Raw genomic sequence first — 16,613 nt, forward strand, 5'->3', positions numbered from 1 at the left:
ACACGTTGACGTCACCCAACACGTTTATTCACAGTCATATTTACAGTAAGTGCATCCAAAACCCCCAAAGTCCTGACCACAACACAAATGCCTTTCTCTTTCTCTTCAGGCCACCTCCTTGTCTCCTCCCAGACCTCATATTCCTCACTCCCGACTCGGGCCATTGTATGAAGGGAGGCGGCCCCTTTTATGGTCCTCAGGATGTGCTCCAGGTGTGTCCCGGAAATCTGTCCCAGTGTCCCAGTGTGGCGGAAGTGCCGGCTGCATCCCCAGAAGCACTTTGGGTGTCCCTACTCCTCTTCCCCCAGCACTTCCAGTTGTGGTGTAAGTGCTGAGGTCCAGGGCTCCAAAGGCATAGGGGTGCCCCCTGGCGGTGACCATGGGCCTCTACAGGATGGAGTTTCAAAGCTCTGTACCCATGGCCCCCAAAGGTACCAGGGCGGTTGCCCCCACATGGTCTAGGGAAGGCGCAATCCCTCCTCCGGTCCTCCTGGGCGTCTATGTATCTAATATATCTATTATATAGTGCCTTTCAGATCTATCTATCTATCTATTATATAGTGCTTTTCATTTCTATCTATCTATCTATTATATAGTGCCTTTCATATCTATCTATCTAGTGCTTTTCATATCTATCTATCTATTATATAGTGCCTTTCAGATCTATCTATCTATCTATTATATAGTGCCTTTCAGATCTATCTATCTATCTATCTATCTATCTATCTATCTATCTATCTATCTATCTATTATATAGTGCTTTTCATTTCTATCTATATATCTATTATATAGTGCCTTTCATATCTATCTATTGTGGCAGTAGGGGGCGCTAGTGCTCCCTTGAACCCTCAGGTATGACTCCAGACACCAGGTAAAAGTCCAAGACCTTTTATTGTTTTCTTCAGTGCACCAAGCACCTCCCACACTACTCATATATTTAAACTATTAAATGCAATACCACAACAATATTATAAACTACTCCTCCTCGCCCAGACACTTTGCCCCTCTCCCACACAGCACAGCTCAGTGTCTGGACTGAGGCACCGTCCTTTTATAGCCCCTGACCCAGAGGTGTCCCTGTCCCAGCAGTCCACAGTTTCTTATTCCTTCCGGGTCAGGGCAATCAGTCTTTTACTTCACCCCAGGAGCACGCCATTCCTTCCCGTCACATGACTGTGATGTACTCCCGGGTCATAAGGCACAATAGAGCCCATAAGCCCCCCCCACAGCGACTCCTGGTGGCCCCCAAGGTATCCAGCAGGGCTGTGTATAAATACTACAAAGTCCATGAGGCCCTGCTGGACCTCTGGGCCCGATCCTGCTGTCGGGAGGGCTCCTCCCGGCAGCCTGGGGGTGAGGACCGGCATGAGAAGCCGGCAGTCCTCCACAGTTCCCCCCCCTTAGTGACGACTTCTGGGGCGGAACGTCCGGCCCCGCGAGGGACGTCCTTCTCCAGGAGGACACGTCATCCGGGCCTTGACTGCGTTGCCCCTGTCCTCGAGCGAACCTGGCAATTGTAACACCGACGAAGCCCTCCTGGTTGCTTCCCTCTGCGGGACCAAAAACATCTCGGGAACTCCGTCAGTGTCGTCTCCGCCCCTTCACCTGCCAGGGAGGGCATTACGGCCGCTTGGCTGCCCTCAAGCCTTCTCTCCATTATGTTGGGAGACCCACCTTTCCTTTTGGGGATTTCCCGCTTGATCTGGGGCTTGTGCTCAGCCTGAGGCTCCCCATGGAAAGAAGAGAGCCTCTTTGCTGTCTGCACACTCGTTTCCTTCCGCTTACCAGGAGCCGGCGTCATTAGCACCGTCTCGCTCCGATGAACAGCACTATTCAGCTGCACCGGCACGATCGCCGCTTCCCCTAGCGCTCCTGTCACCGGCACTACCTCGCACTTAAGACCGGTCGGGTTCTGGTGGGCTGCACTGCTCCGGAAAGCCACGCCACGCGCATGCCCCGGGCTGTTTGCTCCAGTCCCCGACCATTCGGTCATCGTGCCCCACTCTCTTGTCAGGCACACGGTGCTTTGACAACCGCTACTCATTCTCAGCGGTGCCCGATCGCACTGTGTCCCCTTACACTCTACGACACGGGACGGACTCACCTGCACTCCCACATCGATCAACTCCGGAGCTTCCTGGCCCAACCGCTGCACGAAGTCCATCAGTGCCTTCACAGGTGCTGCTGCCATTGCTCCTAGTTCCTCCACTCGTTTTCTCAGATTGTTATATTCCTGTAAAAACCGGCGGAGGGGTGCGAGGTATTCCTCGAGCCCCCGTAAATCCAAACAGTTAATGTTTACGGCCGGAGTTGTTTGTGCTTCCGCGTTTCGCTTACCCTCCAGCCGGGAACTAATGAGCACGTCCCCTCCTGGCACGTGTTCAGCTGGGTCGCGCAAAGGCTCTTGGGACTTGGAGTCCTCAGAGGAACGGCTGGCTACTCCGAGCCGGCTGAGATCTGCCTTTTCCTTTTCAACGGCAGGCCCTTCAGCCACAATCCGTCTCTCTTTATCGGTTGCTGTTTGTGTAGCCGCTGCTTTGCACGCCTTCCCCTCCCCTTCCAGGAGGCTCGGACCCGTCAGGGAACGAACGACCTCGTCGGAGGACTCCGAGTTTCTTTCACCTTCCCGGCATGCACTGCGGGTGACCAGTCTGTTGTCCTCGTATGGAGCTATCGCTAGCCGTCTCGCGTCCTGGCTTGCCTTCTGGGAGCCGTGGTCATTTTTCCGGAACATAAGGCAGGCTTCTGAGACGCCGCTGAGATTCTGAATGCGGGCGTCTGCAAAACAGGATAAAAAGCACCCCGTTGCATCGGGCGTTTTCCCTGCACCTACCTCCGGACTCGGCAGCGGTGTTCCCCGTTTACTTGGGGAGTCCGGCGCGCTCGATGGCTGACCGCGCTCCTGCTTTTGGGCCACTCGAGCTCGTTTAGCCTTTATTAGTGCCCGGTCCTCCTCGCTCCCAGTCAGGTAAGCCCAGGTCATTTCGGCCTCGGTCATATTCTGTACCCCGCGGGTACTGACCTTCTTTTTCCTCGTCTTCTTCCCCATCACGGTCCAAAGTAGCAGAGGCTCAACAGCAGCGCTCTCCCGTAGTGGGTGGTGTTTGCACCTCCGTGTGTCGATGCGTGACCTTCCTAGGGTTGTCTGCCAACACAAAATTTGTTTTAAGTGCAGGTCTCCTGCCAACATATGGCCAGAGAATCCTGCCGACTACGCCAGTGTGGCAGTAGGGGGCGCTAGTGCTCCCTTGAACCCTCAGGTATGACTCCAGACACCAGGTAAAAGTCCAAGACCTTTTATTGTTTTCTTCAGTGCACCAAGCACCTCCCACACTACTCATATATTTAAACTATTAAATGCAATACCACAACAATACTATAAACTACTCCTCCTCGCCCAGACACTTTGCTCCTCTCCCACCCAGCACAGCTCAGTGTCTGGACTGAGGCACCGTCCTTTTATAGTCCCTGACCCGGAGGTGTTCCTGTCCCAGCAGTCCACAGTTTCTTATTCCTTCCGGGTCAGGGCAATCAGTCTTTTACTTCACCCCGGGAGCACGCCATTCCTTCCCGTCACATGACCGTGACGTACTCCCGGGTCATAAGGCACAAAAGAGCCCATAAGCCCCCCCACTGCGACTCCTGGTGGCCCCCAAGGTATCCAGTAGGACTGTGTATAAATACTACAAAGTCCATGAGGCCCTGCTTGACCTCGGGGCACTATCCTGCTGTCGGGAGGGCTCCTCCTGGCGGCCTGGGGGTGAGGACCGGCATGAGAAGCCAGCAGTCCTCCACACTATCTATTATATAGTGCCTTTCATATATATCTATCTATCTATATATTATATAGCACCTTTCCTATCTATCTATCTATCTATCTATCTATCTATCTATCTATCTATCTATCTATCTATCTATCTATCTATCTATCTATCTATCTATCTGTCTGTCTGTCTGTCTGTCTGTCTGTTATATACTGTAGAAACTTTATATCAAAAACAAAGCATAGGTTCAAAAATCCAGGACCTCACAATAAGTAAAACACAAATAAACACTCCACTCCCTGGTGCATTTGAAATGACTGCCAAGAACAATGGGATTTATAAAGCAGAGGGCAGTTCCTGGTGGTGACTGGCAGGTGACCTCACTGCTTGGGGGACCACTCACAAAACACATGGAACATAACCAATGCATTTTATAGCAACAGTCAAAAATAAAGAATAACGCAAATAGTAAACAAAATTAACATTAACAGAAATAAATGCCACAGACGTGTACAAAAGAAGTCAGAAATACGACTTTGAACCCCAGCCAGGGGGAGACATGCTGACTGAAACATGAAAGTTGTCAGAGGTTGCACTACCAGAAGATGTCTGGTGGCTCAACAAAATGTCAACAAAAGTGATTTTTCTTTTTTTGCTAAGGATCTTTATTTAAATACTAAATGAAAGGAAGACACGTGCAGATGTAAATCACATAAATACATCCAGACAACACTAAACACCTTTCTTCTGGCATCAGTGACACAGATGTTTCTGGAAGTAAAACTCAATTTTTTATTCCTTTCTTGCGATTTGAAACACTGAGTTTTGCTCAAATTCAGTTTCATGTAAATCACTTCAGTCCTCGTTAAACACAACTGACAACTGAATCAACTGACTGAAGCTCCACGGTGGTTTGTGCACAAGTCTCTCTTAAGGTTAATAATGATAGTGTGCCATTTGAAGATGCTGAGGGCCAGCTTCTTACAATGAGCAGGCAGGACTTTCCTTTCATATGTCCGATCACAAAGCTCTCACCTCCACTTTGATCATTTTGGGCGATACACTCCAGTCAGACATTAGCAGTTTTAGACAGTAAATGTAATGTTCTTCCTGCACAAGAAGGCTGTCTGTTCATGGAAACTCATCCATGTCTACCTTGGAGAGTAAAGTCAGATTCACATATCAGGTAGATGTTAATAAATGAGGATACAAGAGTCAGCCAAGTTGCTTATAACTTTTGGTAAAGCCACAAAACAACACAAGGGAGCAAGGTGTGAGGCCTCACTCCATTCTGGCACCATCTTTATTTAGTATCTGCTGTAAATTATTCCTGAATCCAGCCATACTGTTATCAAGTCCTAAACCACCATTCTTTATTTTTCATTTTTCATTTGTTAACTCAAACCTGACATGTTTTCTACTTTAAATGTAACAAATTCATTGTATTTCAGAAAGCCACTACACTGAGCGTCAATGGCAGTGTATATAATTAAACATTCTGTTCTTTCTCTCCAGAGCTGCAGCGATGTCCTTCATGAGAGGTTTGCAGTTGAAATGAAGTGTAATGTCGCTCTGCGGCTGGCAGCCCTGCAGATTCAGGAACGCATCCATGCTTGTGGTCAGCCGCAGAAGTTCTCCCTGAAATATATAGAGTAAGTGAAAAAAATTCATTAGTTGGGCCATGGAAGGTGTCATAATAAGACAGGACAGTTAGAAAGAGTTGGTGCACCTTTTAGGCAAACCCTCTTATATTTGGTGGTCAAAAGAAAAATAGAAAAAAGGCAAAAGGTATTGCAGGTCTTTTCTTTTCAGTCAAGACGCTGAGTGACTGGAAGATGGCAGCGCTGCCCCTTAAGAGGACACCAGACCAGAAGAATCACGACCAGGAAGTGGCGTCACAGGGACTGGCAGTCCTCCAATCTGAATATAGGAAAAGTGACAACAATTATTATTGTTTTAATAAAGTTCTGACATTTAAATATTGTTTATTTTTTATGACAGGAAAGACTGGGGAATTGAAAATTTCATATCTCCCACTTTGCTTCGAAACATGCGAGAAAAAGACCTTAAGAAAGCGATCACTTACCACATCAAAATGTCGCAAAGTTTCCCAGAACCTGGACAAAAGGTAAAACAGATCTCATTTGTGAAACTCTGTACTGTTTTGTATGTTGTGCACCTCTGCTCTGCGTTTTCAAGTATGTTTAAGAAGTGCTGGACATTTCTAATAACCAAACATAACTCATTAAGGTTTTCATTTAGTGCCTTTCAAAGGTGTGTGGGTCTCTCTGTCAGGCCCAGAAGTGAGAGGTAGAGTCGGGGTAAAGCGAGGCCAGCATGTCAGCAAAACGAAACCTTCAAAGAAAGAGCGACTCGCTTAGCTGTTAATGCAGAAGTGAGGCCAGCATGTCGGCCAAACAAAACATCTGAAGAAAGAGTCACTCACTTAGCTGTTAATACAGAAGAGAGGCGAGCACGTCAACAAAACGAATCCTTTGAAGAAAGAGTCACTTGCTTAACTGTTAATACAGAAGTGAGGCCAGCATGTCGGCAAAACGAAACCTTCGAAGAAAGAGTCACTTACTTAGCTGTTAATACAGAAGTGAGGCGAGCACATTGGCAAAACGAAACATCTGAGAAAATAGTCACTCACTTAGCTGTTAATACAGAAGTGAGGCCAGCATGTCGGCCAAATAAAACATCCGAAGAAAGAGTCACTCGCTTATCTGTTAATACAAAAGCAAGGCGAGCACGTCGACAAAACAAAACCTTCGAAGAAATAGTCACTCACTTAGCTGTTAATACAGAAGTGAGGCCAGTATGTCGGCCAAACGAAACATCTGAAGAAAGAGTCACTCACTTAGCTGTTAATACAGAAGCAAGGTGAGCACATCAATAAAACTATATCCCTTTAAGTTTTCCTCCTGCCACTAATACACAAGCGATGCGAGTATGTCAGCAAAATGAATCCTCCTAGGTGAGAGACGCTCAGAGTAGTTCCTTTCAATTACCTGACATCTCTACATTTCAATTTTTTTCTGACGATTTCAATAGTTTCTAGGACTCCGAGCTTTTTACAGCACGGGTTTACACAGCTAGTATATACATAAAATCCAACGTCTGTCTGTCTGTATGTCTGTCCAGTTTTCACAAGAGAACTACTTAATGGATGTAGATCGGTTTTTTTTTCTATAATTTGCCATCGTGCAAAGTATCATAGTTTGCTTGCAATCGAGTAGCATATAATTGCGCTCATCCAAGACAGAGACTGTGGGCCGAGGGGAGGGGGAAAGCGTGACGACAGGAGTGCAAAGCCGTGTGGGGCCCTCCTTACTCACGCGCCAGCCTTGGAGGGTACCTTGCTTCTACTTAGCTGACGAAAGAAAGAAGTACTTAACAGATTTAGATTGAGTTTTTTTCTATAATTTGCTTGAACATTCCGGTTGATTTTGCAACTTCTCTAATCACACTAAGTATCATAGTTTGCTCGCAGGAGCGATATATTTGCACTAATCCAAGACAAACGCTGCAAGCCGAAGGGAGAATTGAAGCGTGATGTCAGGAGTGGGGAGCCTGGCACTCACACGCCAGCCTCCGTTCAAGTCGCTGTACCTCTGTGTTTTGGAGCATACCTTGCCTCTGCTTAGCCGGCAATACCTGTTTGTTTATCCATCCATCCATTATCTAACCTGCTATATCCTAACTACAGGGTCACAGGGGTCTGCTGGAGCCAATCCCAGCCAACACAGGGCGCAAGGCAGGAAACAAACCCTGGGCAGGGCACACACACACCAAGCACACACTAGGGACAATTTAGGATCACCAATGCACCTCACCTGTATGTCTTTGGACTGTGGGAGGAAACCGGAGCACCTGGAGGAAACCCACGCAGACACAGGGAGAACATGCAAACTCCACGCAGGGAGGACCTGGGAAGCAAACCCAGGTCTCCTAACTGCGAGGCAGCAGCGCTACCACTGTGCTACTGTGCCGCCCGCCCTGTTTGTTTATTGATTTTTAAAATTTGTCCTGTTTCACTTCTACGCGGCCTGAGCCGTGGGGGACAGCTACTATTTCATATAACACAATTGAAAATGGCATGGACAAATATGGTGGGACCCTTAAGCAATCACTGCAAACAAGCGATTCCTGGAGCCCTCCATGAGATGTCTGCACCTGTCCACAGGTCGTTCAGCCCACTCGTCCTGACCAAACTGCTCCAGCTGTGTCAGGTCTAAAGGTGGTCTTCTCCAGATTCCATGTTTCAGTTCGTTCCATAGATGTTTGATTGATTCAAATCAGGTCTCATAGAAGGCCATTTCAGAATAGTCCATTGTTTTTTTCTCAGCCATTCTTTGGTGTTTTTAGCTGTGTGTTTTGGCTCAACGAAGGATCCATAACCTGTGACTGAGACAGGGCTTTCTGATGCTGGGCAGTACATTTCCCTCCATAATGTCTTGAGATTTCATTGTTCCCAGCACAACCGCAAGACATCCTGCCTCAGATGCAGCAAAGCAGTCCCAAAAACATGACCAAGCCTCCTCCATGTTTCACAGTAGGTTTACTGTTCTTTTCTTTGAAAGCATCATTTTTTCATCTGATGTGACTTGCCAAAAAGCTCCAGTTTTGTCTCATCTGTCCAAAGAGGGGTATTTTGTTTTAATCTCCTTTATTAAACGTGACAACCCAGTTGGTGTTACAATTTTTCCTCTGCTATTTGCGACCTGTCATTCTTGCACCCAGCCATGGATACATTATAAACAGATCAAAAATAACAATTATAAAGAGACGGGCGCCAATGATGATGTGCAAATGAAGCTGTGAGCATGTAGCGTGTATGCATATGCACACACATACATGTTACGTATTCTTGACATTGAAAGACATCTTCATACAATATGAGAGAACACATTAGTAAGCGAGGGAGAAAGGATAAAATACTGGTTTGCGTGGACTACGGCTCAGAGAAAGAAACTGTTGAGGTGTTGTCAATGTGTGGACACTAGGTGGCACTGTTTCCCCCTTTTTCCCCAACAGATGGACACATGACACGGGTTAAAACACCAAGAAGTTATTTAATTTCTTCTTTTAAATAGTGCCCTTCAAGCACCACAGCCACCAATAAATAGGCAAGAAATCACCAATAACAATAATATTTAAACACAAATCTCTATAATAATTCCAAATTCTCTCCTCCACACCTCCCTCTGTCTTACAATTCCCTACTCCGGCTCACTTCCTGGGTTTTCGGCAGTCCTTTATATAGTCCTCGAGCCAGAAGTGCTTCTGTCCTTCCTTCCCAGTGACTTGCTAGCACTTCCGGGTCGGATGGAGAACTGACTTTTTCGTCAGCCCGGAAGTGCTTTGGAGCTTCCATCCTTGTAACTTGTGAGTATGGCTGAGGCATGGCTCCTCCGGTCCCTTCACAGCTCCTCCTGGCGGCACCCACGGTACCCAACAGGGCTGAGAAACCGAACTCAAAGTCCCAGGATGCTCTGCAGGAATCCGGGGTACTGCTACACTCCAGGGAAGCTGCCGTCTAACGTTTTGGGGGAGGCAGTGCCCAAAAGTAGCTGCCTCCACCCATCCTTCCATCCTCTATCACAGTGTCTAATAGCTTTAGTTTTAATTGACCTAAAATGTTTACCAGAGGGAAATTTTTGGAACAAGTGATGATGTGGGGGAGATGAGTCTGTGGTGATCCTTTTGACATGGCTAGTGACATGAGATGCATACAGGTCTGCAAAATAAGGAAGAGCACAGCCAAATATTTACTCAGCAGTCCTCACAACATGCTCTCATTTATTTTTGGAGTGGACTGTTGCTGAACCAAACTAGACGACAATGTGGAATGTCATCACACTTTCAATTATGGTTTTGTAAAATTGTACTGATATTGTCTGGGAAATATTTAGTATCTTCAGTTAAACACTATGAACTGCCAGTGTGTGTTCAGAAGCCATTAAGAAGTCTAACAGAGTGTCATGTTATATAGCGCCTTGATGTGTGGAGTACAAGTCACAGGAGGTTCTGCTCAAGCTTTATAACACACTGGTGAGGCCTCATCTGGAGTACTGGGTGCAGGTTTGGTCTCCAGGCTATGAAAAGGACATAGCAGCGCTAGAAAAGGTCCAGAGAAGAGCGACGAAGCTGATTCAGGAGCTACAGGGGATGAGTTATGAGGAAAGATTAAAAGAGCTGAGCCTTTACAGTTTAAGCAAAAGGAGAGTAAGAGGAGACCAGAGTGAAGTGTTTAAAATTATGAAGGGAATTAGTACGGTGGATCAAGACTGTGACTTTAAAATGAGTTCATCAAGAACATGGGGACACAGTTGGAAACCAGTTAAGGGTAAACTTTGCACAAACATTAGAAGGTTTTTCTTCACACAGAGAACCAAAGACACTTGGAATAAGTGACCCAGTAGTATGGTAGACAGTAGGACTTTAGGGATTTTCAAAACTCAACTTGATGTAATTTAAAAGAATTAAGTGGAAAGGTCTGGCGAGCTTTGTTGGACTGAATGGCCTGTTCTCGTCTGCTCCATCTGCTGGACATCGTTTATTACAAGTCTGAGGGAGCCATGCTGTGTGAAGAGCTTAGTTATCTATGATGAGACTGAGAAATGTAACAAAGCAGTAATTTTAAGTAAGCTAAGTTCACTTGCATAACACAGACAGACATTTAGTTTGCACCAATCAGCATACAGATAAATGGTATAATATTTAACGTGCTTACAGTACATCTTAATATTGTGTAGTTGTCCCAAAATAGTTAAAGTGTTTTTAGTAAATATCTGCTTCTTTGAGTAGGACTTCTTATGTTTAAATTCTTATAGAGAACAGAAGATTACTTGTCATTATCTCATTGTTCCTTTGGTAATGTGCTGGGTACAAATGTTAGTGATTGCCTAAGCTAAACAGGCAAATTTCATACACTGCACACTTCCAGAGGACCTTGCCTGCCAACTTCTTGGCAACCAGACCAATGAGAATATGTAAAATGGTGATGCCAATATCAAAAAAAAAACAAAATTGCACAGCAGCAAAACATTTTTACTTTAAACTTTATTAAAAATGTATGTGTTTCCTTGGGAGGCATTAGCTCTCCAGAAATGTGTTCTTTTGAAATTGTGGCATATTAAGTAACCGAAAAATATAGAAATATAACAGAAAAGGCGATATCCCTCCCATTGTGATTACGGCAGTATAACGATCACATGAGAATAATATACATTAGCTTACTTTAATGACAGTTTACGCGGTGTGGAACTGGCCCCAGACACAGACAGATGGACATAGTTTGTTCCACCCAACACACGTCTATTCACACAAACTATGTACAATATTTACAAAGTCCAGTGCACAAACCCAGTGCCTCCAGCACCGATTCCCCAAAGGTCCGGGCCTTTCACACAGTCCCAAGTGCCTTCCTTCTGGCCGCCTCCAGTCCTCTCTCCAGCTCCGTCCTCTTCCACCTGACTTCCGCTCTCGACTGTTGGAAGGCGGCCCCTTTTATAGCACCCCGGATGAGCTCCAGCTGCTTCCCGGCATTCCTCCGTGGACACGCCCCTGTGTGGCGGAAGTGCCGGCTGCGTGCCCAGAAGCCCTCTGGGTGCCCCCATTCTTCTTCCTCCCAGCACTTCCGGGTGTGGTGGAAAGTGCTGGGCTCCAGGGTTCTTCAGTCACTGGGGCGCCTCCTGGCGTTGGCCATGGGCCCCTACAGGGTTGGCCCCCAACACAACCAAGGCGGTTGCCCCCTCGTGGTCTGGAGGAGGCACAAGCCATCCTCCGGTCCTCCTGGGCATCCCGGCTGGGCTCCACCCCCAGCCGCATGTGACAGCGGTTACAAACGGGAAGCTGATGACAGACTTATCAAGGTGGGAGTCTTGATCTACGTAGGCTGGCATTTTTCGTTACTGAGAGGATTTTCGGACGGAGGTCCGACAGTTTCAAAGTGTATTGGCAGTAGGTCCATCCTTATATACTGGTTGCTCCACGTGCAGGCTCTTTCTCTGGTCTCCAAACGAGGGCAGTAAAGGACTGAACTCCACCTCCATAAAATACAGGAATAGCACAATGCAGTTCTAATTCTCCCAACAAGGGAAGAAGATTTTGTGCTGACAGAGGACAGAAGTATACTATTCTTTTTTTAGGCTGACTATACAATCCTCCAGTTGTGTTTGGCTATCTAGTCCAATGCTTGGTTGGCAATTCTAAATGCTGAGCCCCTGTGTGCCATACTTAGCATGCACATGTGAATGGATCCTTTAGTGGTGTTTTCCAGAGACAGTGACATTAACCTTAAATATTAAAGAAAAATGTATCATAACAGTGTGTGAACCTAAAAAGAAATGAAACCATTGTGTTCCTTTGCCTCCCAAACCCCTTAAACAATGCCTTGGTTAATTTTTAAAAGTCAAAGAGCAACTGCACAAAATTAAAATACAGCTCAGATCATGATGCATACGAACTTAACATGCATGTCTTTGGGATAACAGGAAAAAGTGCTACACCTGGACAAAAAGTCACACAGGCATGGGGAGAACATTTAAACCTAGAGTGCCACTTCAGAAGTGTACATACAAATTAAACAAATGTATGGAATATTTTTATGTTATAGAAATTAACATTTATGGAATATTTCACACAACATATTATCAAAAAGACTCATTTTCTGTATAATTTGACAATGGGAGTGAATTCCAATAAGAATGGCCAGAAGCTGAATCCTCAGTGAAAGCAGCACAGCAGAACAGCTATGTGAGCTACTTGTCTTTGTACATCTCATCTGCTGAAGTAATTTCATTTTATTAATAAAACAGAGCAGCCTTTAAATAAACTTTGTTACAGCAGCATTGCTAATGCTGCACTCAAATTAATTTAAATGTGTTTATGATTATTTCTTTTGCTTCAAGCAACTTATTTCAGCAGCACAAGCACGGCTAAACTACCTGAAGATACTTGGAGAGTTAAAAACATATGGAGGCAAAATCTTCAATGCTACTATGATGGTGAGTAAAGTAAAAAAAAAGATTTTACTTATTAAGGCATTTGGATTATTCTTATCATTTAGTCTTCTTCTTCTTTTGGCTGCTCCTGTTAGGGGTCGCCACAGCGGATCATCTTCTTCCATATCTTCCTGTCCTCTTCATCTTGCTCTGTTACACACATCACCTGCATGTCCTCTCTCACCACATCCCTAAACCTTCTCTTTGGCCTTCCTATTTTCCTCTTGCTTGGTAACTCTATCCTTAGCATCCTTCTCCCAATATACCCAGCATCTCTCCTCTGCACACTTTCAAACTAATGCAATCTCACCTCTCTGACTTTGTCTCCAAACCATGCAATCTGAGCTGACCCTCTAATGTCCTCATTTCTAATTCTGTCCATCCTCCTCACACTCAATGCAAATCTTAGTATCTTTAACTCTGCCACCTCCAGCTCTGTCTCCTGCTTTCTGGTCAGTGCCACCGTCTCCAGCCCATATAACATAGCTGGTCTCACTCCCGTCCTGTAGACCTTCCCTTTCACTCTTGCTGATACCCGTCTGTCACAAATCACTCCTGACACTCTTTTCCACCCATTCCACCCTGCCTGCTCTTTCTTTTTCACTTCTCTTCCACACTCCCCATTACTCTGTACTGTTGATCCCAAGCATTTAAACTCATCCACCTTCACCAACTCTACTCCTTTCATCCTCACCATTCCACTGACCTCCCTCTCATTCACACACATGTATTCTGTCTTGTTCCTACTGACCTTCACTCCTCTCCTCTCTAGATCAGATCTCCACCTCTCCAGGGTCTCCTTAACCTGCTCCCTACTATCGCTACAGATCACAATGTCATCAGCAAACATCATAGTCCACGGGGACTCCTGCCTAATCTTGTCTGTCAACCTGTCCATCATCATTGCAAATAAACCGATCCCTGATGCAATCCCACCTCAACCTTAAACACATCCGTCACTCCTACCACAGACCTCTCCAGCACACCACTTTTTAAGGAGGCTGAACAAAGCCAATCTGTCTCAATGCTGCTACAGATGCACTATGGAGATGATAGTGATTAGGAAAATCATGAGGAGCTATGCAGTTGGTAGGCTGCAATGCCTGTTTGCATGTGGTTAAAGGGTCTCATTCATTACCAAAGCTGCACCGTTGTCTCTATAGTGTGGCAAAGGTGCTATATAGGCGTCGACCCGACACAGACTGACAATGGTGGCACAGGTAAAAATAAATGAAAAGATATTTATTTTGTCTTTAGCCGTGGGGCATGCCTTCCCCATGTCCCACAGGTCCCACAGAGTCCCAAAAACACCCAAAGATAAACAGCCAAAAACACACTCTTCTTCTTCTTCTTCTTCTTCTTCTTCTTCTTCTCCCACCACCACCACTCCTCCTCCTCCCAACTCTGGGGCCTCGAGTAGTGGCTGTAGGCTCCTCTTATAGCCCGCCCGGAAGTGTTTCAGGTGGTAATTAACCAAATTCAGGCTGCACTTCCGGTTGTGGCTGCATTCAGCCCACACAGGCTTGTTAAGCCATGCAGTTCATCTTGGCGGTGGCCACAGAGCCCAACAAGGATGAGCTCCGGTGTTCCAAGAAAGTGGTCCCGATGCAACCCAGGGGGGCTGCCACCAAGTGTTCCGGGGGACGTAGTTTGCATCCCATGGCTGATCCCCTGTATCCAGTGTCAAAGGGGCGTCTGGGCCGGGCATGGGTTCCAGGCATCTCCCACAATAGACATTTCCGATGAGGGATGTCTAAAGAAAGCCCTTTCCATTGTGACCATCACACCACACAACCTTTAGCAAGTGATGTATAAACATTGAATGCCATGTCCGTCTGCCTCAGACTGTTTTTACCCTGCGGTCTGAAACTGTTAACTGCCATGCAATCATCTACTTGACCTCTAACCAAGACTCCACCAACACTATCGATCAATTTTGACTAGAAATTGGGTTATACTGTATTATTGTTACTTACCCTGTGAGATACTGTATAATGACTCATATCTGATGTTTATGTATTCATTTATTTTTAGTTTGAGATTTATTTATCAACATTTCTTAGCCTAGTAGTTTGTGTCTGCAGTGTTTCACCACTATGTTCTGTATTACCACTGTATGTTTCTAGCAACAAATGCTGTTCGTTATATTCGGACAAACTCCATTTAAACAGTGGACTGGGCTACCAGCAGAACTCCAGTCTCTGGAGCTCTGAAGAAGATGCTGTTGTATTGAGAAAGCGTTCATGAAGGGCAATTTGACTCTTTTTTATTGGTAAAGAACAAAATCCATGAAATGCCTAAATCATCAGCCTTGTTTTACATATAAACCGCTCAATGCTTACTCCTGAACTCCATATTAAACCTCCAAAATTCCTCAACAAAGGCCAGAAATCTATATAGAGGATGAGCCAAAAAGAAGTACCATATTTCAAACGTTTATTCTACAAAAACGCTACAAGATAAAATACATTTAACTACGACACAAGGAAAGGGTTAAAAAAATAGATTTTATTCACTGTGTTTTAAAAATGATGTCTTCAAGGTGGTGGCCATCATTAGCGATACACTCCCCTTGGAATCCCCTTGGGATTAATAAAGTATCTATCTATCTGTCATCTATCCATCTATCCATCTATCTATCCATCTATCTATCTATCTATGTATCTATCTACTCTTTGAGACAATTTCTGAATGCTAGCATGACTCATGCTGCAATTTCATGGCGAATAGCATCCTTGAGGGCTTCAAGGTTTTGAGGTCGGTGTGAGTATACCTTTGACTTGAGATGGCCCACAAGAAGAAATCGCACGAAGAGAGATGCGGCAAATGTGAAGACCACCCGACATCGCCGTGCAGGGAGATCAGCTTCCCCAGAAACATCTCCCGCAAAACTTGCATGGATCTCCGTGCTGCATGAGCTGCTGCTCAATCCTGTTGAAACCAGGCATCCACCACATCCATTTCTTTCACTTGGGGCCACAAAATAGTTCTCTAGCATGTCAATGTAACGTTCTGAAGTGATGGTGACCATTTCTTCTCAAAAACGTAAGGGCCTACAATGCCAAATTTTGCAATGGCACACCAAACTGTAACACGGTCACTGTGCAGGGGTCTCTGATGAAATTCACGAGGGTTGGTTTTAGCCCATTATTGAAACTTTTGCTTATTTAAGCACCCATTCAAATGGAAATGTGCCTTGTCACTGCACATGCTGATGGCATCTCGATGAATGGTTTGCAGAATGTTCACTCACAACTCTATGGCTCTCCCCGTCTCTCTCTCTCTCCCTGCGCTGCCATCATTTGGTATGAATGGAAGTTAAGGTCCTCAAAGACATGTCGGAAATGCCTAAGGCAGAAGCAGGTTTGCATGCTAAATGTTAAGGAGACTACAAAATTGATGCCCTTACAGCTTGGATGTTTTCAGGCGTTCGTACAGCCTGAGGACGGCCTGGAGATTTTCTGCTTAACGTTGCATCATTCTGTCTAAGTTTAGTCACCCACTGCAGAATTGTTTTCCTATTTGGGACGTCACTGTTGGGAGAAATGCTGAAGTGCGTTCAGAATGGTGTGTTGCGTAGTGATGATGGATTCGTTGTTTTTGAAGAATGCTTCGATAGCAAAAGCACGGTGCGCGCACAGACCAAGGCATGTTGCCAACTGAAAAATACAACGGATTGCCTATCAAAGGACCCCCACCCCAACCCACTCGGCTGTCTCTATCTCGTGCAATGATCTTGAGAAATGTGGTACTTCATTTTGTCGCTCCCTGTCGGGTTACTTATAACCCTGATCTCTAACCTTGAGAGGACTCCCTCAGAATACCTTAGCAAAGGCCAGAG

General features: G+C 45.6%; 1 protein-coding gene across 1 annotated transcript in view; it reads left to right on the top strand.

The window, feature by feature from the left end:
- Positions 1–16,613, top strand: part of LOC120532237 (FERM and PDZ domain-containing protein 1) — a 176,965-nt gene that overhangs the window by 131,069 nt on the left and 29,283 nt on the right. The window contains exons 10-12 of the mRNA XM_039758088.1: positions 5,280–5,416; positions 5,766–5,892; positions 12,680–12,775. Of these exons, the coding sequence (XP_039614022.1) occupies positions 5,280–5,416; positions 5,766–5,892; positions 12,680–12,775 (360 nt within the window). The remainder of the gene's footprint in view (positions 1–5,279; positions 5,417–5,765; positions 5,893–12,679; positions 12,776–16,613) is intronic.

This window comes from Polypterus senegalus, chromosome 7, assembly GCF_016835505.1.
Source record: "Polypterus senegalus isolate Bchr_013 chromosome 7, ASM1683550v1, whole genome shotgun sequence".
Classification (NCBI taxonomy): Eukaryota; Metazoa; Chordata; class Cladistia; order Polypteriformes; family Polypteridae; genus Polypterus; species Polypterus senegalus.